Source organism: Gorilla gorilla, chromosome 10, assembly GCF_029281585.2.
Source record: "Gorilla gorilla gorilla isolate KB3781 chromosome 10, NHGRI_mGorGor1-v2.1_pri, whole genome shotgun sequence".
NCBI classification, from domain to species: domain Eukaryota; kingdom Metazoa; phylum Chordata; class Mammalia; order Primates; family Hominidae; genus Gorilla; species Gorilla gorilla.
In genome coordinates, this window is record NC_073234.2 from 31,618,600 (window position 1) to 31,644,033 (window position 25,434).

Here is a 25,434-nt window from a genome sequence, read left to right on the forward strand (position 1 = left end):
GAATATGAATCCAGGTGACTGGAAAGATGGCAGTGGTAATATAAGTAAGAACCATAGTAGATATGGGAATAACATGAATTTAATTTTGAGTTGAGTTGGAGGTACAAAGCGGTTGTCTAAAGAGAAACGATCAGAAGACAATTGAAAATGTGTTATAGCTCAGGAAATTGGGTGAATCAAGAGAGAAAAAATAATGAGTCATCTGCTTAGAGTCAGAGTTTAGGGCCAGATGAAACTGAAAGAGGACTGGGGAGGGACAGCAGAGAATATCTAAGCAGTGCCTTCAAGCATGTTTGCATTTGGGGCAAGACAATGAAGTAAAAGTGCTGAAAGCAAGGACAGAAAGATAGGTCATGTGTAAGAAAAGGTTTCAAGGAGGAGGATATACAAAGTAGAACTTTTGATCTTTCTCTCTAATTCTTCTCCTTCACTCTTCTGATCTCTTCCACATCTGTGGTCCCCTCTCTTCCCCCTACCTCCAAATACATCATTAAGTCCTGTAGATTTTGTTTCCAAAATACACTTGACCCTTGAACAACATGGGTTTGAACTGCTCAGGTACACTTATATGCGGGTTTTCCTCTACTTCCACCACCTCTGAGACAGCAAGGCCAACCTCTCCTCCTGCTCCTCCTCAGCCTACTCAGTGTGAAGACAGTGAAGTTAAAGACCTCTGTGATGATCCACTTCCACTTAATACAGAGTAAATATATTTTCTCTTCTATATGATTTTCTTAAGAACATTTCCTTCTCTGTAGCTGACTTTATTGTAAGAATACACTATGTAATACATATAACATAAAATGTATATTGATTGTTTATGTTATTAATATGGCTTTCCATCAACAGTAGGCTATTAGTAGTTAAGTTTGCAGGGGGTGAAAAGTTACACGTAGATTTTTGACTGTGTGGGGCTTGATGCTCCCAACCCCTGCGTTGTTCAAGGGTCAACTGTGTATTATAAATCAGTTTGCTTCTATCCATAGCCACTGCCATCATTCCAAGCCAAGCCATTCTCATTTTTAACTCAGATGATGTGCAGTAGCATATTAACTGGTCTTCTTGTTTCCACTCTTGTCCACCTCTAACCTATTAAGCACCCAGCAGCCAGATTGAGCTTATGTAAATATAAATTGAATATTACTCTTCAGCTTAATTCCTTCTATGGGTGTCCACACAGTTAAGAAGAAATCCATAACTTTTAACATGGCCTGTGTGATCTTGCCTATGCTTGTTACTTCAGTCTAATTGCCTGCTACTTTCTACTGTCTGACCAGGTTTCAGCCACAGTAATCTTCATCTTTCTTGAATATCTTAAACTCTTTCTTTTCCATCTTAGGGACTTTTATTTGCTCTTCACTCTGTCTGAAACCATCCTGTCTAATGCCTCTTTGTCTTTTAGATATGCACTTTATAATTTAAATTAGATCCCGTAACATCCATTTTTTTCACTATACTTACTACAATTTGAAATTAAATATTTTTAGTGTGTTCATTTGTACCATGTGTTTCAATTACTTCATTGGAAGATTCACAAGAATTGGATTTAAGTTTGTTTTGTTTATTACTCTTTACTACCAAGAAAAGGGCCCAGGTTCAGAGTAAGCAACACACACACACACACACACACACACACACACACACAGACACACACACACACACACACAATCTTAAATAAATAAATGACCACGTTTAATATTTTTAATATTTTAACAGATAGAGGATAATGAAACATGTGACAAGTCTACTGTATTGAAGAATGGATTACAAGTTACTTTTTACACTCAACAGGACTCCCATGATGAAATCAGAAAGCAAGGGGTTGAACAATGAGTGGGTGGTATGTATAAGTAGTGTCATCTAATCTTCTAAGAAGTTTGGTGTGCAGAAAAGGAGAAAGCTTTACAAATTGCTTAAGAAGTTAGCAGGATCACAGGAAGCTCTTTTATAAGATGTGAAAGGCTTAGTCATGTTTGTATAGATGGAAGAGGAGTCAATGGAGATGGGAAAAATTAAAGATACATGAGGAAAAAATAAATAATATAGGAGCATCCTGAAGTAGATGAGAGAGAGAAAAGGATTAGGGGCCCAAGTTTAATCCCAGCAAGGAAAGAAAAAAGTTATCCTCTAAAGGAAAAGAAATGTATAGAATGTTTAGAATACGGAGAATATTGACAAATAGAAAAGTGAATTTGAGGACATATTTATCATATAATCTTATTCTTGCAACTTAGAGAAGCTAGTCACTTGGTGAGAATGAGTAGATGGGAATGAAATTGAGAGGATAGAGAGGTAAGTTTCAACAACCCACTGTTGATGAGTTTAAACAAAAGATAGAGTCTACAGTAAAATCAGAGCTGGTTGCTGAGGTTTGCAGCTTATTTTACTGAGCTCTTTTTTTTTTTGTCCTAATAGTGCAAGAGCTGAACTATCCCAGACAATAGAAGCACAATTTAATACTTGTCCCATAGGCTTTGCTTTTGACATTACAGTAAACAATTAGAATGATGTTAAATTATTCAATTTGTTTACAAAATTTAGATGAATTTTTAATTATTTACACCCAGAGAATAAGGCACTTGAGTATTTTTTATTTTTTAATTCTTAAAAAAGACAAGGCCGGGCACGGTGGCTCACGCCTGTAATCCCAGCACTTTGGGAGGCTGAGGCGGGTGGATCACGAGGTCAGGAGATCGAGACCATCCTGGCTAACACGGTGAAACCCCATCTCTACTAAAAATACAAAAAAAAAAAAATAGCCGGGCGTGGTGGTGGGCACCTGTAGTCCCAGCTACTTGGGAGGCTGAGGCAAGAGAATGGCATGAACCCGGAAGGCAGAGCTTGTAGTGAGCTGAGATCATGCCACTGCACTCCAGCCTAGGCTGCAGAGCAAGACTCCGTCTCAAAAAAAAAAGACAAAAAAACTTTACATAATTATGTTCTTCAAGGTTTAGGACCTAGATAATGGCCAAGTATTTTTCTAATTAAATAGTCTCCACCAGTATGACTCTTATTAGTTAAGTAACTGTGGGCCAGTCACTTTACCTGAAAAATTCTCAAGTATCTTTTGTACAAAATTTGGTATTAGATAATGCATAATGGTGCAAATTCTTTGCAAGTTGGAAAAGAAAGTTGGAAAAAACTATGCAGATTTAGAATACTTTTAAGATCCTATTCCACTAAAAGAAGATTTTTATCTACATTCCAATATCTAGAGCAGTTTAGGGACTTCCAGTTAAGGTGGCTGATTGACCACACAATTTTAATTTTCTTTCTCATGATTCTAGTTAAATGATGGCAAAGAAATCTGGAAAAGGTAAAAAGTCAGAGAAAGAGAAAACAATGGTGGACAAAAATTGAAAAAAATGTAGAAATTGGAAAGAGAAGTGATAACTGATTTAGAAAAATAAATGAGGGAGCTACAATCTAAACTGACAGCTGAGTGAGAGACTGAAGAAGCATGACCCTAATCCTCCTAATCCCCTGAGGAATCATTTAGAAGCTCATGACTTGAAGGCACCAGGTATTTCAGAAGGTGGGGTAACACTCAGAAGGAAAACTGCAAGGACTGGTTGAAAGTCTGTGCACTGAACAGTGAAATTGTCAAGTCTCCAATTCTATCCCCATGAAACAAGGTGAGTATGTGTTCCATCTCCTCTGGTAAGAGACTGGAGATTACTTTGCAGAATTTAAATACGTGTGACTTTGGATTCAGAGAAGGCTGAGGCTGAAAATGGAAAATGGGTAAAACTAAGATTTTGAATGATGAGACATCCTCCATTCCTATCTGCACACAGCCACACCTCACTTTCAGCACTAGGAAGTATGTCTCAAAGCAGGAGGCTGAAGAAATCTTCTCTCAGTAAGCTGAATAACTCCATTAAAAGATTGCTGCATATAATAGCTGGGGGGAGATTCTCATAGTAATATGACTGGTTCCCTTGCCAAATGGCATTCTACAGAGAAACCCCGTAAGTCTCACTTATGTACAAAGTCATATCATCCTGAGTAATACTATTATTTTATAATCTATAAGAATAGATATCCCAAGATCACCAGACATTGGAGAAAAGCTTCCCATGTGAAAAACAAGGAGACAAGCAAACAGGAAGTGGGGGTAATCTGTAGTTAATGCAATCAATAATAAGTAGCTATGAAAAAAGGATAATGAGAAATCTTAGAAACCAAATATGACTTCTGAAATACAAAACTCAGCAGAAAATTTGCAGGATGAAGTCAAAGAAATTTCCAAAACAAATAGAGAAACAACAAACCAAAAAAGGCAATAACAATAAAAATCAAACAAACACATTTATAGATTTGAAGAGAAAATATTGAGACTTACTGAGTTATTTTAGGAAGGTCCAACATCTGATCAATAGGAGTTCAAAAGGAAATACAAAGAAAATGGAAGAAAGGAAACTTTTTTAAAAAATAAAATTTTTCTAATTGAAAGAGCCCACCTGGGTCAAAAGTACAATGGTTGAAAAAGACCTTTACCAAAGTACAATAAGATGAAATTTTAGAACAGCATGGAAAGAGAGAAGAGCTTTCCGTTTAGGAAAAAAAGATTGTAACACAAGGATAAGCATCAGAAAAGCAATGGACTTCTGGCCAGGTGCAGCAGCTTGTAGCTGTAATCCCAGCACTTTGGAAGGCCGAGGTGGGAGGATCACTTGAGGCCAGGAGTTCAAGAACAGCCTGGGCAACATGACATAACCCCATCTCTACTAAAAATACCAAAATTAGCTGGGTGTGGTGGCACATAACTGTAATCCCAGCTACTCGGGAGGCTGAGGCACAAGAATTGCTTGAACCAAGGAGGTGGAGGTTGCAGTGAGCCAAGATCATGCCACTGCACTTTAGCCTGAGCTACAGAGCTAGACTCTGTCTAAAAAAGAAAAAAAGAGAGAGAGAGAGGAAGAAAGAAAGAAGGAAAGAAAGAAAGAAGAAAAGAAAGGGAGGGAGGGAGGGAAGGAAGGAGAAAGAAAGAAAGGAAGAAAAGCACTAGACCTCTCAAAAGTAATTTAAGTTGCTTTCTTTGGTTTTCTTTCAGAATTTGAATTCTGTGAGTACCTTCTAAGATACCCCTTATCCTGACTAATTTGAGGTAATTTAGATTTTACAACTATCATGCACTTTTATTTTTTTGATTGTTACTTGTGCTATGTAAAAATGCTTATATTTTATGAAGGAAAGTTTATGGCATTATCAGCAAAAGTTTAGACAAGCATCACTGTTTTTTTTCTCTGTAAAAGGCCAGTAATAAGTACTTCAGACTTTGTGAGAAAAACAACAAAATTGAGGATAAGTAGGTACTTATGTAACAAGAGAGAAATAAATTTCTATGATTTTTAAAATTGATAAAATTTAAAATTATTTCTTTTGGAAGGGTGATGCAATTTCAATTAATTAGAGTTCAAAGGTGTTTTCTATTATCAAATCAGTTGCAAATGTTCATCTGTGTAAACCATTCTTAGCATGCAGGTCATACAAAAACAGATGGTGGGCCAGATTTGGCCCATGAGCTGTAGTGATTGGCTAACCCCTGGTTTAGTCATCAGCTTTTATTACCTGTTACTGAACTTTCGTTCTGGCCTAGAGAGAAATTGTGGCATTTTACCTGGGCCACTGCTGCCTATACACATGCATGAAACTTGAGAGAGCAGTCTTTGGGCCACTTTCTTTGTCTTTGATACTGAAAGTGTCCTCCCTGACCAGTAGTGTAGGTATCACCTGGGGGCTTGTTAGACATGCAGAATCTCAGGCTCTGCTCTGGAACTACTGACTCAGAATCTGCATTTAAACTAGGTCTCTAGATGATTCTTATACAAATTAAACTATGAGAAGCACTGCTCAAGCATATAACACTGTCAGGCCTGATCTAGCAAAATCCAATGAACGACTGTTCTCCAGAAAATTTCAAGCAAAGCACACGTATTTAGTTTATTGTCTTAGTTTGCTTGTGCTGTTATTCAAAAAAAGTGTGAGACTGAGTAATTTATAAAGAACAGAAATTTCTTTTCTCACAGTTCTAAAGCTGGAAAATTCAAGGACAAGGTGCTGGTAGGCTTGGTTGTCTGGGGAGGGCTGCTTTCTGCTTCCAAGATGGCACGTTCCACATGGCAGAAGGTAGAAGAGCAAATGGAATGAATTCTATCAAGACCTTTTATAAGAGCACCTAATCCCATTTATGACAGTGGAACACTGATGACTCACTCCCCTCCCAAAACCAACACTTCCCAATACTGTTGTACTGGGGATAAATTTCAACATGAATTTTGGAGGGAACAAAAACATACAAACCATAGCACTCATTTACCTACGTATTTTAGGGCAAAGCATATTTTAGAGTATTTAAGCATCTATGTTTGCTTCTTATTTGCTACTGCACTCCGGTGCCAATGAAAACTAACTTTCTTAAAATTTAAAGCAAACTTTGATTCCGACCTAAATTTAATCCACTCCATTTTTAATTCTTAACTTGTATGAGATAATAACACACCCAAAGCAGAGTGCAGTTTATCAGAATGTACACATTTTAAACCTCTAGCAGATCTGTACTTACAAGATAAAGCACAATGGTTGCATACGAGATATTATATTCAGATGAATAATGTGTGTTTTAATACTGCCTGTGTGGTTGCAGACAAGTCCACAAGAGTCTTGAAGTTCTTATAATTTATGCTATTATTGAACCATGTAATAATTTTCCAAATTAGTCTACAATGAAATAAAAGACATTCCGAATTTATTGAAACATTAGGGTTGCACTTGTGATTTCATAATGAAGCTGAACTTATACTAAAAAAGTGGGCATGTTAAGATTCTTTAGGTATTGGTATAAGATTCTTTAGGTATAAATTTATTTGCTGAGAAAACTATGGGTTTCTATGTGTAGTGTGATGTTTGAGTTTCTGATATGTAAGCTCACAGCCTTAAGTATGAAATTCTATGGAGTCCTTGAGAAATTCCCTTTGGATCCATGATTTTGGCAAATTCCCAGGATAGGAAATTTTCTCAGTGTTAATATATCTTTCAGTGTTCATGAACTACTCTCATAAAGACAGCTATAATTTTATTGTCTTATGTATCTGCTGCCTTTGGGGAAGATATTTGTCACTCGCTTTTTAGGGTGGCATATGTTTTTTATTTTTATTGTTTTCCCCTATTTGTGGCATGTTTTTATACATAATATATACAAAACACATGACATGTTATAAGTATATATGTGTATATGTATATATATGTATATATGTATATGTATGTATGTATATATATGCATATATATATGTACATATATATTACCTTCTATCTTTTGTTTCTCTGTAGACCATTGGAATTCATTTCAGAAGACCCAGCTTCAGTTTGTTTTATTTCTGAATGTAGAACAGGTAGTCATTTACATAGAGATAAAATACGCAAATGTATCTCTATAAGGCATCAGTTATTTGCTTCAGATTGCATATTAGATGATCTACCTCACCTCTGATTTAATTCCAACTTGATGTTACATTTAAGAATTGAGAATACTAATGCGCTTATATCAAACAAATGTGCAACCGAATGAATGACTTATTCAGGCTAGATGTTTACAATTCATGGTTTACTTCTTTTGGTGTTTACACAGTTCCTCCTATCAAGTATTTTACAATGGGTACATACCATGATGTTTCTTGGGAAAATATATCAGTTTGAAAGCTGTATCAAAAAATAATTTTCCCTGCGATAATTGTACTTGCAATGAAAATAACTGGATCCTTGACTTGGCTTTTAGCTTAGCAACCACTTTGGTGTCAACCACAAAAAGAACTTTATACAACTGCAAATTATTAGAACTAGTTGAAGTTACTGGTTATGTATACAGGGACCTACACTGACTGTGACTATATCATAAAAGACTTTTAGCTGGAACTTGAATTTTCATGTTTTTATTTTAAAGAAAAAAGGTATTGCAGTAATGTGAATATATTTCATCTACATTTCAATTTAAATGTTATTTAAAAGCCAAGATAATTGCTACCTACTGTGTTGTACACTTCTGCTTTGTGTAAGCCTTAATAACAATCTTAATTAGGCTGATTTTGGTCAGATTAATACTTGTGTGTGTCAGCACTAACTACTGAAGGCTCCATACTGCAGGATTTTAATTAATGCTAAGGAAAGGAAATACTCATAGTGTAAACATTTTTGAACTAAAAAAAATATAAAATGAAGTAAACCCAATTATGATAGAAGATAAATTACAATAATATCATTAGTTCTGGATTTGTGGTGAATTAAGGTTGACTTAAACAGATAAATCCACACAAGTGTAATATTAAGAAAATGCAGCCCTTGATAAAACACTCTGCGCCTATGAAGTCTTTGCCTTTCACAGTCTTGGAAGACTTAGAGGTTTTTCTTTTTAATAGTTGGAGACCCTGACATATTTCTTGACCTCCATAGGTGATGAACTCAGGAATGTTGCATCTTGAATCAGAAACACCTTTGTTATTGCATTGTTTGTGAGCTAGATAAAAAAGTAAGTTTATTTTTTCTTTATAAATTTCTAGTTTGACCAGCTGGGTAAGATTTCCCCATCTCTCACTCTTGGTCTGGGCTGTGATTTTGCATGTAAAACATTAGGCATTGTCATCGACTTTACCATCTGCCTCCTTAAATATGACAGTCCCTGGAAGGAGAATACCTGAATGTGGAAAGGCATGTGACAGTATAAGGAGTAACTGCCCATTGTGATGACAAAAGGAGTTTTTCAGGTACTTCATGGCTCTAACTGGAAATATCAATAAGGATGCCAAGCTAACATCAATACATTAACTTCTATAATCTAACAGCTACGTTTAGCCGCTAAGCAGAATAGTAATAGTAATAATAATAATGATAAAGTTATGCCCTTAAAATTAGAAAACCTGTTCAAATGACACTATCTTTGTGACCCTGATCTATTAAATGATGGTTTATCATGAGATTAAATGTAATATGTGTATGAAGGTTCCTAAATTCAAATTAGGAACTCACAAATATATGTTCATTCATAATTCATATACCTATATACTTCACCCACATTTTCAGGCACTTGAGTTCAAAGTGAAAGGTAACTTTAATATTAGACTAATTCAGTTATGTAAATTAGTATCAAAAAGTACCCCAGGTTGGTACTTTTATGTCCTGATAAAACTTGTTAATCTTTCATAATCATAACCAGAATATGGAAAACTTAAGCAAATATCTAGTTTAAAAGACGCATATCATCGCACTTTTATATTCCCATAGCAAAACGTTATGCAAATAAACGTACAAGTATGCAAATCAATGAATGAATGGAGTGGGGTTCAGAAACAACTGAAATCAGTATTCTGTACCCAGTGGAACGTAGCTTAGTTTCTTTTGAAGTGAGTCTAGTTTTTCCTTTTTCCTGTGCAATAGGTCTTGTTACCAATCTTGAAGGGGAATATTTAATTCATTAACAACATCAAACAATATACTAAATAACTCTGTCTAACTTTTCTAAATCCAGAAAAAAAGTACTCTTCTTTAGGAAGAGATATGATTTCAAATATGCGGGAGTAGAGAATTGTCCAAAAGAAAGTTGCTTAACTTTAAAGTGAATTTAAGATTTCTTATTCTCAGGAAGAATTTATTTTAGCCATGTTGTATAGAATATTTTTCTAGGGTACCCAAAATTTTATAATTTGTGGTAATTAAGCATGATTTGGAAGCTCAGATTGGGGTGTTTCATGACACTGTACAAAACTGCTGAGATTTTTGGCATTTCACAGTATGATTTTACTCCTATTTTGTCCTGCACGCATTATGTTTCAATCATGGACTTGCTGAAGGTATATACAAACCATGTCTTACTTTTCCTTTTTTATCTTTATTTTACTGCTAATCCTGGACATTCACCAAATATGTGCTGGCTTTTGGATTTCTACATTGGCAGACAGAAAAGCACTTTTTAAGTCTTAAGGATTGTCAAAACCTAAAGATATATAGTTTGCTAAAGCCTATTACAATAAATAAAGATGGGGTTACTGGCTTAAGAAATACATCACAAAAGGTTATATACTAAAGTCCTCCTCTATAATTGAAGATGATAAAATAAACTAAGGTGAGTTTAGTCACTTTTAGTTCTAACCAAAAATAAACCCACTCCATGATGTGATCTTGAGTGATCTGGTAGATAAAGAACAGGAAACACACACAATGAAATGTAACTTCTGTAAACAGAGAAGCAAAAAAAAATATCTGTGACTAGAAGACTCCGCCATAGTCTCCTAAGTCTCTTAAGAATAAGAACAGGTTGGCCGGGCGTGGTGGCTCACGCCTGTAATCCCAGCACTTTGGGAGGCCGAGGCGGGCGGATCACGAGGTCAGGAGATTGAGACAATCCTGGCTTACACAGTGAAACCCCGTCTCTACTAAAAATGCAAAAAAAAATTAGCCAGGCGTGGTGGTGGGCACTTGTAGTCCCAGCTACTCAGGAGGCTGAGGCAGGAGAATGGCGTGAACCCGGGAGGAAGAGGTTGCAGTGAGCCGAGATAGCGCCACTGCACTCCAGCCTGGGCGACAGAGCGAGACTCCGTCTCAAAAAAAAATAAATAAATAAAAAATAAGAACAGGTTAACCGAGAGAAGAGAATCTTCTATATGCCTGACCTTGACTATTTCAATAGAATTGTTTCTCAAGTAGAGGATAAGACATTAGGTTATCATTGCATGATATTACTTAAGAATTTCAAACTTTCTTTGCTTTCTGTTTATGCTCACCAAACAATTAAATGTGTCCCCTGCACATAATGACTCATAATAATAGCTAACATTTATAGAGCTTTTGCTATGTGTCTGGACTACGTTCTGGGCACTGATGTCATCCTGAGTGATTTCAAAAGTTTTACAGAACAAAATGATCCAAAATTTATCTAGGGTATGTCACTCAATGAAAAAAAATAAGCAAACTAAAACAAGGAAGTTTCAGTGGCTTTTTCAAAGTCACCAGGAGCAGTTCAATGGCAGAGTTCTCTGATTCTTAGATTGAAACTTGTTTTACTGCACCCGCACTGTTCTCTTGTTCCCTGATGGTTTCGAAGGAAGACAGGCAGAGGAGAATATGATCAGAATGGACTTCCATCCTTCTCTCTCATTTCAATCAGATAAATTTTATTTTATGTCCTATTGATTATGTTCTGAGAATGATATCCTAAATTGCACTTACTATTTGATAAAGTACTGTATTGAAGCTGTAACTTACAATACTAATCCTTAGTCAATTTCGTTACCGATTCAGAAATTAAAGTGATCTTTTGGAATTAACTGTTTATTTTTAAGAACCTATTTGACATAGACTTAAGGGGTAAGGACTGCCTGACTTTAAGGATAGGTCATTTGGTAGTGCTGGAAATTTCACCATCTCTTTATATCAGGTGTGTCTTCTGAGGAGACATAAACATAAAAGGATGGGAAGAAGATGGGACACATGTCTGGCTAGAGATTTCGGAAGATGGATGTTATCAGTCACAAATTCACCTGTTTTCCATATTATCAAAATCTGACACTACTCAGGAGCATATAGCTAGTTCGGATCTTAGCAGAATGTTGTTTTAAAAAAGTTTCAAACGATTCGCATGAAATGGTTAAATTGTACTTACTGATGCATGTTGACAGAAATGATCCAACTCTCTTAGAGGGAAAGAGGCAGGTGCTGAAATACTCCAGAAAAGGAGCCAGAATTAGTAATGGTAGGCTGCTGATGGCATTCATTACTGCAATCGGCAGAATAAATCCATCCAAATTCAGGTTGGAATTCATAGTTTGCAGATAATATCCTGAAGGAATCTGTATTCGAGAGGGAAACATCCATGCATTAAGACAGGGGTTTAACTTTGAAGAAAGCATCGTCCACCAGAGGCCTACCCTCTTGCACGTACTCTGTGATGGATGAGCTGGATGTTCCCTAGTTTTTTAAGTTCCCAGTTATGAGCTGATAAAGGGTCTTCATCTGTGGTGGTAGGAGCTCTGTCTAGTCTATTGACAATAGTACTCATTCCTCATGAAAGACTCTATCATCATTTAGTCTCTCTTAATTTTTCTATGAAAAGTAATGATGGCCCCAGTTTTGTGCTTAAGATGACACATAAAAAGCCAAATAACTTAAATTCTGTAGATAAGCAAAATGACTTTTCTTCATGAACACTAACACAAAACCAGTAAAAAATACTAAAGACGTCTGTTTTTACCCTGATGAAAAAAATGAGGCTAGAATAGATTCTTTAAAAAGCATCCAGTTTGGTGGCAATATAGAAATGACTTTTTCCTAAGAAGAGGGGCCCAATGTGGACACATGTTAATTGCTGTAGGCTGTCTTTGAGGGGGCTATTTAGAGAGGCTTTGCTTCCAATGTGAACTAAGTAACAGGGGGAGGAAAAAAAAAACCTTGTGTCTTTGCCCTCCCTTCAAACTAATTACGTGATGCTAGAATTCCATAAAGGAAACAACATGAAAAAGGTTTGCATGATAAAGTGAAAGATACAATTTTTTTTAAAAAAACCCTGTGCTCCACCCCAAATCCTCAATGTATTGTTAGAATTTCTTCATTTTAAAAATAACCCCAATGCTAACTAAAACTCTAACACTGATTTGGAGCCTCTTAGTGTATTCCAATCCTCTTGGCAACCGGGTGTGATATCAGAACCAAGGGATGATGTCATATGAAAGAGGTGTCTCTTCACTTTTCTAGTACATGAGCTTTGTTACAGCTTCATCAGCTTCATCATGATCTTTTTTATTTTTATTTTTTTTTTGAGACAGAGTCTCGCTCTGTCACCCAGGCTGGAGTGCAGTGGTGTGATCTCGGCTCACGGCAAGCTCCACCTCCCAGGTTCACGCCATTCTCCTGCCTCAGCCTTCCGAGTAGCTGAGACTACAGGCGCCTGCCACCACGCCTGGCTAATTTTTCTGTATTTTTAGTAGAGATGAGGTTTCACTGTGTTAGTCAGGATGGTCTCGATCTCCTGACCTCGTGATCTGCCTGCCTCGGCCTCTCAAAGTGCTGGGATTACAGGTGTGAGCCACCGTGCCCAGCCCATCATGATCTTTAGTAGCGCATAGTATTTCTTTAATTCCCAGTGGTACACAAAGCTATTGAGTGTCATAGACAGAAAGTCAACCAAGTCTTCTTGAGGAATGGATCCTCCAAACTCTTATGGTACAAGAGCTGCATTAGGATCCCTGCTTCACCACCATCCTGGGAGAGTAGCCTCGCTCAAATATCCAGATGATAATTTCTCATTTGAAACATTTGCTAACCCCTTCTCTAGACTCAATTGTACAATTCAAGAGGGTATATATGGAGAATCTGTATTATGGTGTCAGTACAGCTGTTACCAAGTCCACCAATTGTAAAATGAGCCTATTGCCATGTTAACTGCGCAAACACAGGACAAGACCACATTTTCACTGAGATTCTTTCTATAGACAACGTGTCCTGGTGATCATTTATCTCCCAATCTTTAATTTGACCCTTAGCAAAGTAAACAAGGATTGTCTTGGCTGAGTACAGATGGCAAGAGTTAAAGGAACATTAGTTAGTTCTGCCCTACTTCAATAAAATTATTAAGCATGGATCCCCCATCGGAGGAAAATGAATGATGTGTTTTAACAAAAAGTGCTGGCAGCGGAACAACTCTAAGACTGAAAGGCTCCCAGCACAACTTGGAAGTTTCTGTTACTGATTTCAAATGAGAATTATTGTTAATAGGAATAAAGTTATTATCGGCATGAATCACAGACACAGAAATCTGTTAACTTAATAATGTGGCAAATGTACTATTAATCTTTAGTGAAGCAATATTAATATATTGCCTAATCTTAGAAAAGGCTGCAGTGTCTTGAAAGCTTGAAATCATTTCTGCCTCTGCCTCAAGTTCTGAAATCATCGCCCTGTAAAATTTTAAATACTTTTATTTCATCCAAGCCTTTGAGTATTCAGAAATAATTGCTGTCAATAGAGATTCATTCTCACCTTTGACTGGCCAGTAATGTCAAATGGCAACCTCATCAGCCATAATATCAACATATTTTAGATGTATGTCTTGCAACTGAAGGTCAATAATGGCTACTAAATTTAAAATATGTATGAAATTCTATGATGTTTTATTCTTGGTACTTTGATTGCCTTTGTACTGGTGATTATTTCATCTGGGGGCAAAAATCTAAACCCAGCCTATCCTACTGGAAATTCCTCTGCCTCCCTGGTGAAGTATGATCTAAGCATTTTCTTTGAAGTTTCTAGCATAACATTACTGTATATAATTTTGGAATCTATGTAGTTTGTATCAGGGACTTTTAACCCAATGCAAGAGTGATATTGAGGATAATAAAGCATGGCGCTTGACACTAATCCTGAGGTGGGATTTTGCTCTGCCACACATTAGCAAGGTGACTGGGAACAAGTTGCAACTTAGTTTCTGAGCCTCAGATTTAGGAGAGTAATAGCCATGTAACCTTGCTGTGGGGATTAAATTACATACTGTGAAGCCATCTTTTAGAAGCTATGGCACTTAATAGGTGATCAGTAACTATTAGTTTCTGTGCTTTGCAATAAGTTGCACGTCTAGATTTGGTGATATGCTTAAAAATTAGTTTATCAAAATTTATTGTAATTTATGTTAAATTAAAAAATATATGACAGTGTGCAAAGAAGGGTCCAACTTAGTGGAAAGAAATGTCAGGTGTCATTGCATTATGAAGGTAAGGAACTGGTATTCTGTGCTACTTGCACATAAGCTTTTGAGGTTAGCTATGGGCCATGTAGTAAATTTTGTACTATTTATCAGTTCCTCCAATCTAAGATGTTTTATTATATTAATGCTTACATATATGGGTAATATTTCTGCTGTATTCTGTTTTTGTGCCTACTGCTATTGTAGAGTCAAGAGGGAGTTTGAATCTCCTAAATCAGACTAGCTTTCATGCATTATTTAGTCTAGAGGTCAAGAAATTTTCTGTAAAGAGCCAGATAGTAAATATGTCCACATATGGGTTCCATGGCAATTACTCAACTCTGCTATTTTTATGCATAAGCAGACATAGATACGACAAAACAAAGAGCATGGCTATGTTCTGATAAAACTTCATTTATGGACATTAAAATTTAAATTTTATATATTTTTCTTTGCTTTTTCTTTTCTTTTTTTTTTTTTTTGAGATGGAGTTTCGTTCTTGTTTCCCAGGCTGGAGTACAATGGCATGATCTCTGCTCACCGCAACCTCCGCCTCCTGGGTTCAAGCGATTCTCCAGCCTCAGCCTCCCAAGCAGCTGGGATTACAGGTATGGCCACCACACCTGACTAATTTTGTATTTTTAGTAGAGACGGGGTTTCTCCATTTTGGTAAAGCTGGTTTCGAATTCCCGACCTCAGGTAATCTGCCTGCCTCGGCCTCCCAAAGTGCTGGGATTACAGGTGTAAGCCACCACGCTGGGCTAAATTTTATATAATTTTCATGTGCTAGAAAATACTATTCTTTTTTTTATTTTTTTCAAACATATAAAAATGTAAAAATCTTCTTAGCTTACAGGATGTACAAAAATAGTGGACTGGATTTGGCCTTCAGATAGTGGATGGCTAACCCCTAGTTCAGAGGGGCAGGCACTGTACTGAGAGGCAGAGGACAGATTCCGCTTTCCCTTACACTACTATTAACTGTGACCTACGGTGCCTCACCTCTACCAAAAGAAAGTCACTTAATTTTTCTGAGCCTAAGGTTCCTGTTTAACAAATAAAGTAGTTTATGAAGTTAATCTCTAAATTTTGTTGCAGCTCTATTATTCTATGATTTCTAAATGTAACTCATTCATCAGTCTTCTAAATTCCAAGTTGGGAGTTAGCAATGAACAAAGTCCCAGATTTGTTCAAAGACTTTTGTAATCATTTATTTTTCTCAGTAAATAAGTTAGTCTTTAACCACATTAAAAAAAATTTTAAATCACATATATCTATAAAAGGTACTTTGGGCTTAGTATTTTCTCTTGATTTTCTCACAGCGCAGGAACGAATTCCCCAAGGAACTAATAGAGTGGGTGGGGAGAGAATCACTTGCTCATTAGTACTTATATTTAAGAGTACAGTGGAGGTGGTACTCAAATCAGTCAATTTAGCTACTCGTTAGTACCACTTTCTAAAGGTTTAATGAGGGAGGAAGGCAAAACCTTTGGCTAAAGGGAAGTTTGGTAATTGCCTACAGATCTGATATGTTCGTGCACTGCTCTTACACCTTACGACTGTGCACTCTGAAGTACTGTCTGCACCTACTGACAGACATTTATAGCTCCACAAAAGAAACACATCCCAGGGTCTCCTCAGGTATGTCTCTGCCTGACCCCGCTTAGCTCTGGAAATCAGAGCCTGTAATGATGAGAAGCTTCTGTGGGGATAACTGCCTGCCGACGTATATGGAAAGCGCTCGTTGGGGAGAAAATTCACCTTGACTTGCACTGTTGACATGCAATCACTTTCCTGTTGTTGGGGTAGTACTCATCGCCTGTCCTTACCTGCATAACGCACATTCTGTATAGGAGCTGAAAAATGAAGAGAGGGAGAAGGGTGAGGAAAAATGTTGTGTCTTCTACATGGAGCTCACTGTAGCAGCCACCATTTTTTTCTTTGGCATGGTCTAACTGGCTTGTCACGTCTCTGCCAAGATGGCAGTATTGCAGGTGGCATGTTTTCAGTGCACTAACCAACACCCCAACGCTTGTCAGGAGAGAACAACCTGCAAGTAATTGGAGATATTATGTATTAGTATAGGAATTGTTCTCCAGTTTTTCAAGATGCTGATCAGAAAGATAACGATTCAAGGATTCAGGGCAGTGAAGTGAGAAAGTTTTTAGCACCCAAGGGGTCGGACTCAAAGGACCACGCTTCTGAACAGTGATTCTGGCATCCTGATGACCAGCCCATGGTGGCACCTAGCAGTTGATGTCAAAAGTGTAAAAGGTAAGATCAATGAAAACATATTAAAAAGGAAAGAAAGGTGACAAAATAATATGCCAAAGTTAAGGACTTCAGAATCTCTCAGAAGTCTCTAACTTTAATGCATTAATGAATACAATAAACTGAACTTTCTTTAACATCCTTAACACAAAGAACTAGTACTATTTTTTCATATAAATTATTATATAAATAATCCTCATTTTACTTGGCAGGTAGAGGGTGGCTTCTTATTGTGACATGGAGATGAAGGGAAATGTAATCTCTGCTTTGACTTTATCCTTGGATTTAGAAATAAGGTTAGACTATGAACTCTCTAAATGATTTTATGCATGTTGATAGTGTCATTAAGAGTTCAGATTAGATTAGTTGGCTTTTGACTTTTCCAGTAGTTTCTTCTAGGTTTACATGGCTGTTGCTGCATGATCAGAAGCGCTTTATTGCTTCAGATGGCAGCAGTCACTTACTGCTAGTGATTTGCAACCTCATTGTTGCTTCTTTTATGATCTTTCAGTTCCTACCTTTTCTTTGACTCCATTAGGATTTCCTGATACAATGACAGATAAGAGACCCCCGTTTAGGCAGCAGTTTAGCTGTGCTATCATGATAGTTACAGTTTTTCATAGCACTCCCTTTGACCAGATAAATCCCCCCAGAAATTATGTAGACACCAAACTACTGTTGCCAGGTAAATGGCATAATAAATGTGAAAATGTTTGTGTTTCTCCAAAGAAGGCTGCTATAGAAACTCAAAGTATAGTTTGAAAGTCATTTTGATTATGTTCAGGTTTCCTATAATAAAATTCTAGATAAAATGCATTCTAATGAAATTCATTTATATGCCATAGAGTCTTGGTTTTTATGTTTAAATAAAGAATATGTATTAATATATTTTTATAGCTATAAAGTGGTTAGTTTGATTTGATCTGGTCTTTTCTTCAAGAGTTGTAATAGACCCATTATGTCAGCCTTTGATTAATTGAGGAAGCTGGGGGCCTGGTAATTGAATATGGAGCCTTTCACCTCTAAGTCACTGAATCAAATCCAGTCCAAATTGGTAGTGACCAAGAATGATTACAGCTGTGGCTCTTTGGTGGCCTTTGTGAAGTGTGTTTAGGTCATCTGGGAGTATGTTGGGATACTTGCTAACAGGAGATAGGCTTATATCTATGGTCACTTTTGCCTCTTCTTAGTCACTATTGCCTGAAGTAGATGAAGGCCCAGGTACTGGTAAGGCCAAGAAGACAGAAGCCCCTGTGAGAGGCCAAGATTTGTTTCTCTTAGGAAAGAAGTAATAGGGACTGCTCTTTATTATTAGAGAATGAACTGCTCTATTATGAGACTTTCCTAGCTATTTCAATTAGTTTACTTAAGGTTTAAGTAAGATGAGAACAGAGAATGTGTTGATGAACAGTCTGGAGACTGAATTTGAACAAGCCTGGGCTGGGTGGCTTAACTTCCTGACATTTCCTTACAATCTTGTCTCTATTACTCATCAACCTGTTCTCTGCTAAACTCTTGCAAAGTGGTGCTGTGTAGATAGTAGGGTTGTTATGAACACTGATCCAAATTACTTTATGCTTTCAGATAGGTTTGATTATTAAATGATAAGTACTTGCAGGATGAAAGATTATTTCCAAAGATATTTTCCCTAGTTTCCCCCCAATTTTTAAAATTCAGGAATTTGTATTAAATATAATATATTTTAAACTCACTAACCGTTTTTTTGTATAAACAATCACTATTTGTTGCAAGATAAACTTGGATCTGCTTCTAATACATGACAAATTGATACCTGCAATCTTATTAAATAATTAAATATTGCCATCATTTTATTTCTAATGAGAGGTAGTGGTAGTTCAGATTAGTGCTTTTCAACCTGTGTTAAAAATGAGTTTTTTAAAAAATTTCTCAACTATCGTGGTCAATTCATTTGTGAAATCCAATAAAAATGAAATATCTAAACATAAAATAGAGACATACAAAATATAAGCCCTGATATTTTTATTATTAGATTCAACAGACATAAGATGTCACTGTCCATAAATACTTCTATATGTTTTCTCTTAGTGTCTGTATTTATTTTGTTGTATACTGGCAACAAGCAGTTCAGAGACCAGCACTGCTCCATGAACCATGCTTTGTGTGAAGCACTGGCTTCAGTTGAATATGTACTTTGAAAAATGAACTTGTTTAAACAAATAAAATTGTATCAGATATAGTGATATGAAGCAACAAAAACAAAATGGTCAAGAAACAAGAAATGAGAACATATGAATGAGGTCTAAAACTCTAGCTAGCACAGCAAGGGCATATAATTGATGCCAAAGAAATGTCATTACAATCATTGATTTATTCCACATACTTACTGAGAATCTACTAGGAGTCAGGAAACTGTTTTGGGCCCTGAAAATATAGCAGTGAACGGTACCTACAAACTCCTGATTCTTCTTTGTGGTGGGGGAGACCCTAAAAGCAGGAAAATATTAGGCAAGTTCTATGATGAAAACACGGTGGGCTGTTATGATAGAGACCCATTGTGGGGTAGAGGAGACCTCCTAGAGAGTTGACATATGAACTGAGGATTAAATGACTAGAGACAGGCAAAGAGACCTAGGAAACATATGCCAGGCTTATCATGAAGTAGAAATTAGCCAGGAGGGGTTCAGAAAACATAAAGGCCAATAGGCAGGAGCTCAGTTAGAGGGAAGATTGCGGGGAGATGAGGTCTAGGAGGTTGTCAGGGGCGTCAGATCATATAGCTCAAAGTAAGGAACTTGACGTTTATCTACAATATTATAGAAAACCATTAAGAAGTTTTAAGTACACTAGAGAGATCTTATGATGTATATTTTAAAATAGTTACCCTGGAACCCTGGTAGCTGCATGGGTAATGAATTTTAGGGACCTGGGGAACAGGCAAGAGATAGTGGCGACCCAGACTAGTACAGTAGTAGCCATGAAGAGATATGAAGAGAATAGGATGGTTTTTGAACAATCAGTAAAATTTTCTGATGTGGGAAAGGGGTGAAGAAGTGAGAAAATTTGAAGATGTCTACTTTTTTCCCCCTTAAACAGCTGGGTGTTGGTGACTTTATTGAGAGGGAGGAAACAAGAAGCCAGTGTGTAGTTAGCTGAATCAGGAGTTGTGTTTTGGTCAAATTAAGTTTGAGGAATTATTAGATGATAACCAAGTCAACATGTCAAATAAGAAGTAGAATATATGCTTTTCAAGGTCAGGAGAGAGGTCAATATAACATTGAGTGTTTGGTGTATTAGATGGCATTAAAAGCCATGAGTCCAGAGGTTAGTTAAGGAAAGAGGGCAGGAAGAGAAGATTCAGGGTCCCTGGAATGAATCCTAGGGCTGCACATCAGTTAGGAAATTATCACAGGAGAAAGGTTGGTTAAGGAGACTGAGAAGAGGTAGACAATGTGCTAGATGGGTTGTAAGAGGGAAAGAAAGTGGTGAAGTAATAAACCTAAGTTGATCAACTGGACTGAGAGAGACCCAGTAAGTCAGCAAGAGAGTCCAAGAAAAGGAACTGTACAATAATCTGTCTACCCAAAGGGAGTGGCCCTTGTCCCATGAAACTGTAGTTACCACTGAATGTTAGGATGGATACCTGTTGAAAACATTTACATCTAAACATCATACCACTTCCTTGGATTAATCCATTAGACTTAATAGAAAACTCACGCCTTCTATGCAAATAATTTTGGGTGTCATGTCGGCTCAGCCTTTAAAAAAGTCCATTATCATTACAGTTCTCAAATTGATTTTCTGTACCAGGAGCAGAAATGGGAAGTTGACGAAAATACTGAAATGAAAAATTCAACTGAGACTTCAAGCTCTGGTTTAAATGTGCATGGCAAACACACCAGGCATGCACATTTTAAAATAAAACAGATGAGCTATTTTAAGTGTTTTACTGCAAAACTTAAAGATTGTAGTTATTACTATTTTTTTAAAAAACTTTTAGAAAGCAGTTTTCCTATTCTTTGTACCTTTAAGTCCTTGGCTCTAATATTCTACTCTTCTGACCTTGATCTAATCATGAATATCTATGCTACTTAATTATAATTTAAAAAAAGCCTACATTGCACTCTAGATGGTAGATGCACGTTTTTTCTTCTTTGGTCACCTGCCAGTTCTCAAAATTATAGCAGTGGGAAGAAATGCAAATGAATGCCGTGCTTGACAGCTAAACATAATGAAATGCATGGTCCACATTTGAAAAGTTACCTTAAAATAAAAGGTAGCATATAAAAAATCATTTCTTTAAGGTCACCTATGGCTTTGAATTACAGCTTTGAGGAATTTCCAATTTAGTCGTCAGAAAGAAGCCAAAATAAGGATTATACACCTCACTAAAGAAAAGACAGAGTTTTACTTCATCATAGTTGGGTGAGCTTAGAAATTGTAAACAAAACAAGCAAAACAAAGCACAACCCTCAAATATTCATTTTATAGAGCCTTGTGTAAAGTCAGCCACTTGAGAATATTTTCTATGCTAATTGTTCCTGTAGCTAATAAAGTTTTTTCTTATTAACATCCAAAAATAGGTTACCTTATCACATGTTAAAATATGTAATATATGGACTGCAATAGGCTGGCAGTAAACAGAGTTTATTACATAGATCTGTATTAGTTGAAAGAGAATTGTATTTCTTGATTCAGATGAATGTATATTCAAATAGTAGATTAAGAAGCAAATGAATGGATGCTGAACAGTTATTTAGAAAATTTGAATCCAAAAATAGTATATATGAATATATGTATACATATGTGTGCATATGTGTGTGCGTATTCACAAAACTCCAAATTATTTGATAATTAGACACTTGAGAAAGTGCCAAAGTGGTTTTTAGGAAAAATCATATACTTTACATTTTCTTCTTTTTTTGCTATTGGGGACTTTTTGCATATTGACCGCATTCTATAGACTACTAGGAGGACATGTACTGCTAAGTGTGGTCCACAGGCCACGGAGCTCTCAGAAACAGGGCAGAGGCTTCTGTGTATAATATTTTCAATGCTTCACTGCCTCAGTATGTGGTGTAATAGAATGAGCTCCAGCCTAAGAAAAATAGGCTTGGGCTCTGGTTCCACTTCAGCTCTTTTCTGTGACATCTTGAGCAAGTCATTTAATTATATTATGTCTGAGTTTCTGTGCTCAGCTTAACAATAACAAACACTGATTGAACACTTACCATATTCAAGTATTTATAAGACACAGGAATTTCTAATTGTGTTTATAAATAGATAATTTCAACATATGTGGTAAATAAAATGGTAAAGATGTGTTCAGAGTGCTACAGGAGCAGAGGCAAAGCATCCAGAGTCTAGTCTGCAAAAGGTGCCCTTCCCCCCTACATTGTAGGTATATGATAAAAATAAAATAACATTGGTGAATGTGCTTCATTTTTAAAAATGTAACTCATTGCATTACTATTGGTAGTAGCTGTATAGAGAAATAGCAGGAAAAGAAAAATATGTTACGAATTAAGGTCTGAGTTAAACAAGATGAATAGAGAGACTTAACAATGGAACAGAATAGAAACTGCAGAAGTGCAAGCGAAAGTACGCAATGAAGATGGCATCTAAAATCAGTTTGAAAAACATAGACTTTTTAATAAGTAAGGTTAGGAAAAGTTGGTAATAATATGGAAAAAAGATACAGTTGGGTTTATTCTTAAAAGATATTCTAATATAATTTATGAAGGGGTCAGAGAGGTAAAGAAAAGAGGCAATAAAATGAATACTAAAAGAAAATGTGGGTTAATTCTTTTATAACCTGAAAGTGAGTAAAACTTTTTGACCATGACTCAAAATTTAGAAGCAATAAGGGAGAATATTGATGAATTTTATTACAAACATAAGCCCCAATGAAAGACAAAACAAACACATGGAAAAACCTGTGCATAAAAATATAACACAAGAAGCAAGTTAAAAATATGTGTGATAAATAGGGAATAATATTTGCAACTTTTGTCATGGACAAAGTGTTAATACTCCCAAAATATAATGCTCTAAAAATTGACAAGAAATGAACAACAAAACAACCTATTCTTAACAAATTGGACAAAGAAGAAATCACAAGGGAATTTAGAAAATATCTGGACACAGATTAAAACAAAAACACACTATACCAAAACTTATGAGATGCAGCAAGAGTGGTAAATACTAAGAGGAAAGTTTATAATGGCAAATGTTTCCATTAATAAAGAAGAATGATCTCAAATCAATAACTTAACCTTATACCTCAAGGAACTAGAGAAAGAACAAACAACACAAAGTCAGAAGAAAGAAGGAAATAATAAAGATTAGAGCAGAGATAAACAAAATAGAGAATGGAAAACAGTAGAAAAACTCGATGAAAGCATGTTGATTTTTGGAAAGATTAAAAAAATTAACAAACCCTTATCTAGACTAAGAAAAATAGAGGAAAAACTCAAATAATTAAAATTAGAAATGAAAGGAGACATTACAAATGATGTCACAGAAATAAAAAGGATTATAGAGGAAGAATTATACACCAACAAATTTTATAACCTAGAAGAAATGGATAGCTTTCTATAAACATACAACCTACTAAGACTGAATCATGACAAAATAAAAAATCTGAAAAGACCTAAAACTAGTGAAAAGACTTAAACAGTAATCAAAAACCCCCTAACAAAGAAAAGCCCAAGACCAGATGGATCCACTGGAGAATTCTACCAAACATTTAAAGAAGAATTAACACCTGTTTTTCTTCAACTCTTCCAAAGACTCTAAAAAGAGAAAACATTCCCAACTATTCTGAGGCCAGCATTACTTTGATACCAAAACCAGACAAAGACATAACAAGAAAAGTACAGATCAATAGTTCTGATGAATATTGATATAAAATAGAAACAAACCAAGTTCAATAGCACATTAAACGGATCATAGACCACAGACAAGTGGAATTTATACCTGGAATTCAAGAATAGTTCAACATACAAAAATCAATCAATGTATTACATCAATGTATTACATCACATTAACAAAATGAAGGACAAAAACCACATGATCATCTCAATGGATGCAGGAAAAACATTTGACAAAATTCAACACCCTTTCATGATAAAAACATTAGACAAACTAAGAATAGCAGGAAACTACCTTAACATAATAAAAGTCATATATGAATATCCCACAGCTGACATAATACTCAATGGGAAAGACTGAATGCTTTTCCTCTAAGATTAGGAACAAGGCAAAGATGCCCACTCTTGCTACTATAATTGAACATAGTGCTGAAAGTTTCAGACAGAGAAATAACAAGAGAAAAAACTAAAAAGCATACAAATCAGAATAGAAGAAGGAAAAGCGCCTCTGTTCACAGACGGTATGATCTTACATGTACCAAACACTAAGAATTCGACACAAAAGTCATTAGAATTAATAAAGGAGTTCGGCAGTTTCAGAATACAAGATCAGCACTCAAAAATCAGTTGCATTTCTATAATCAACGATGACTGATCTGAAAGTAAATTAAGGAAACATTCCCATATACTATAGCATTGAAAAGATAAATACTTAGAAATAAACTTAACCAAGAAGGTGAAAGACTTGTATAGTGGAAACTATAAAACTTTACTAAAAAAAATTGAAGAATATGCAAATAAATGGAAAGATATCCTGTGCTTGTGAATTGAAAGACTTAATATTGTTAAAGTGTCCATACTAGCCAAAGTGATCTATAGATTCAACGCAATCCCTGTCAAAATCTCAATAGCATTTTCGCAGAAATAGAAAAAAATTCCTGAAATTCATATGGAATATTAATAGTGAAAACAAACTTGAAAAAGAAAATTGAAGTTGGATGTCCCACACTTCTTGATTTTAAAACATACTACAAAGTAACAGCAATTAAGAGTACAAGGTTCTGATATGAAGATAGATATATAGACCAATGGAACAGAGTAGAGAACCCAAAAATACACCCTCGCATATGTTGGTGAATAATTTTCATCAGGGGTGCCAAGACTACATAAGGGGGAAAGGACAGTCTCTTCAACAAATAGGGCGGGGAAAATCGGATATCCACATGCAAAAGAATGAAGTTGGATCCTTGCTTTAGACCATGTACAAAAATTAACTCAAAATAAAAACCTAAAACCATTAAACTCCTACAGGAAGAAACTATAGGGCAACAGCTTCAGAAGACTGGATTTAGCAATGATTTCTTGGACATGACAATAAAACACAGGCAACAAAAAAATTAAAAATAGACAAATGGGATGACATCAAACATGAAAACGTCTGCATTTCAAAGAAAACAATCCACAGAGTGAAAAGGCAACATATGGAATGGGGGAAAATAATTGCAAAACATATGTCTGATATGGGGCTAATATCCAGAATATATAATGAACTTCTACAACTTAACAAAAATCCCCCCAACCTCAAATAAC

The 25,434-nt window shown here is 35.9% G+C and overlaps 1 protein-coding gene across 1 annotated transcript in view; it reads right to left on the bottom strand.

Moving 5' to 3' along the window:
- The window catches only part of SLC15A5 (solute carrier family 15 member 5), an 89,044-nt gene that overhangs the window by 39,374 nt on the left and 24,236 nt on the right, over nucleotides 1-25,434 (bottom strand). The window contains exons 4-5 of the mRNA XM_055358740.1: nucleotides 16,552-16,772; nucleotides 11,651-11,837 (exon numbers count right to left, since the gene is read on the bottom strand). Of these exons, the coding sequence (XP_055214715.1) occupies nucleotides 11,651-11,837; nucleotides 16,552-16,772 (408 nt within the window). The remainder of the gene's footprint in view (nucleotides 1-11,650; nucleotides 11,838-16,551; nucleotides 16,773-25,434) is intronic.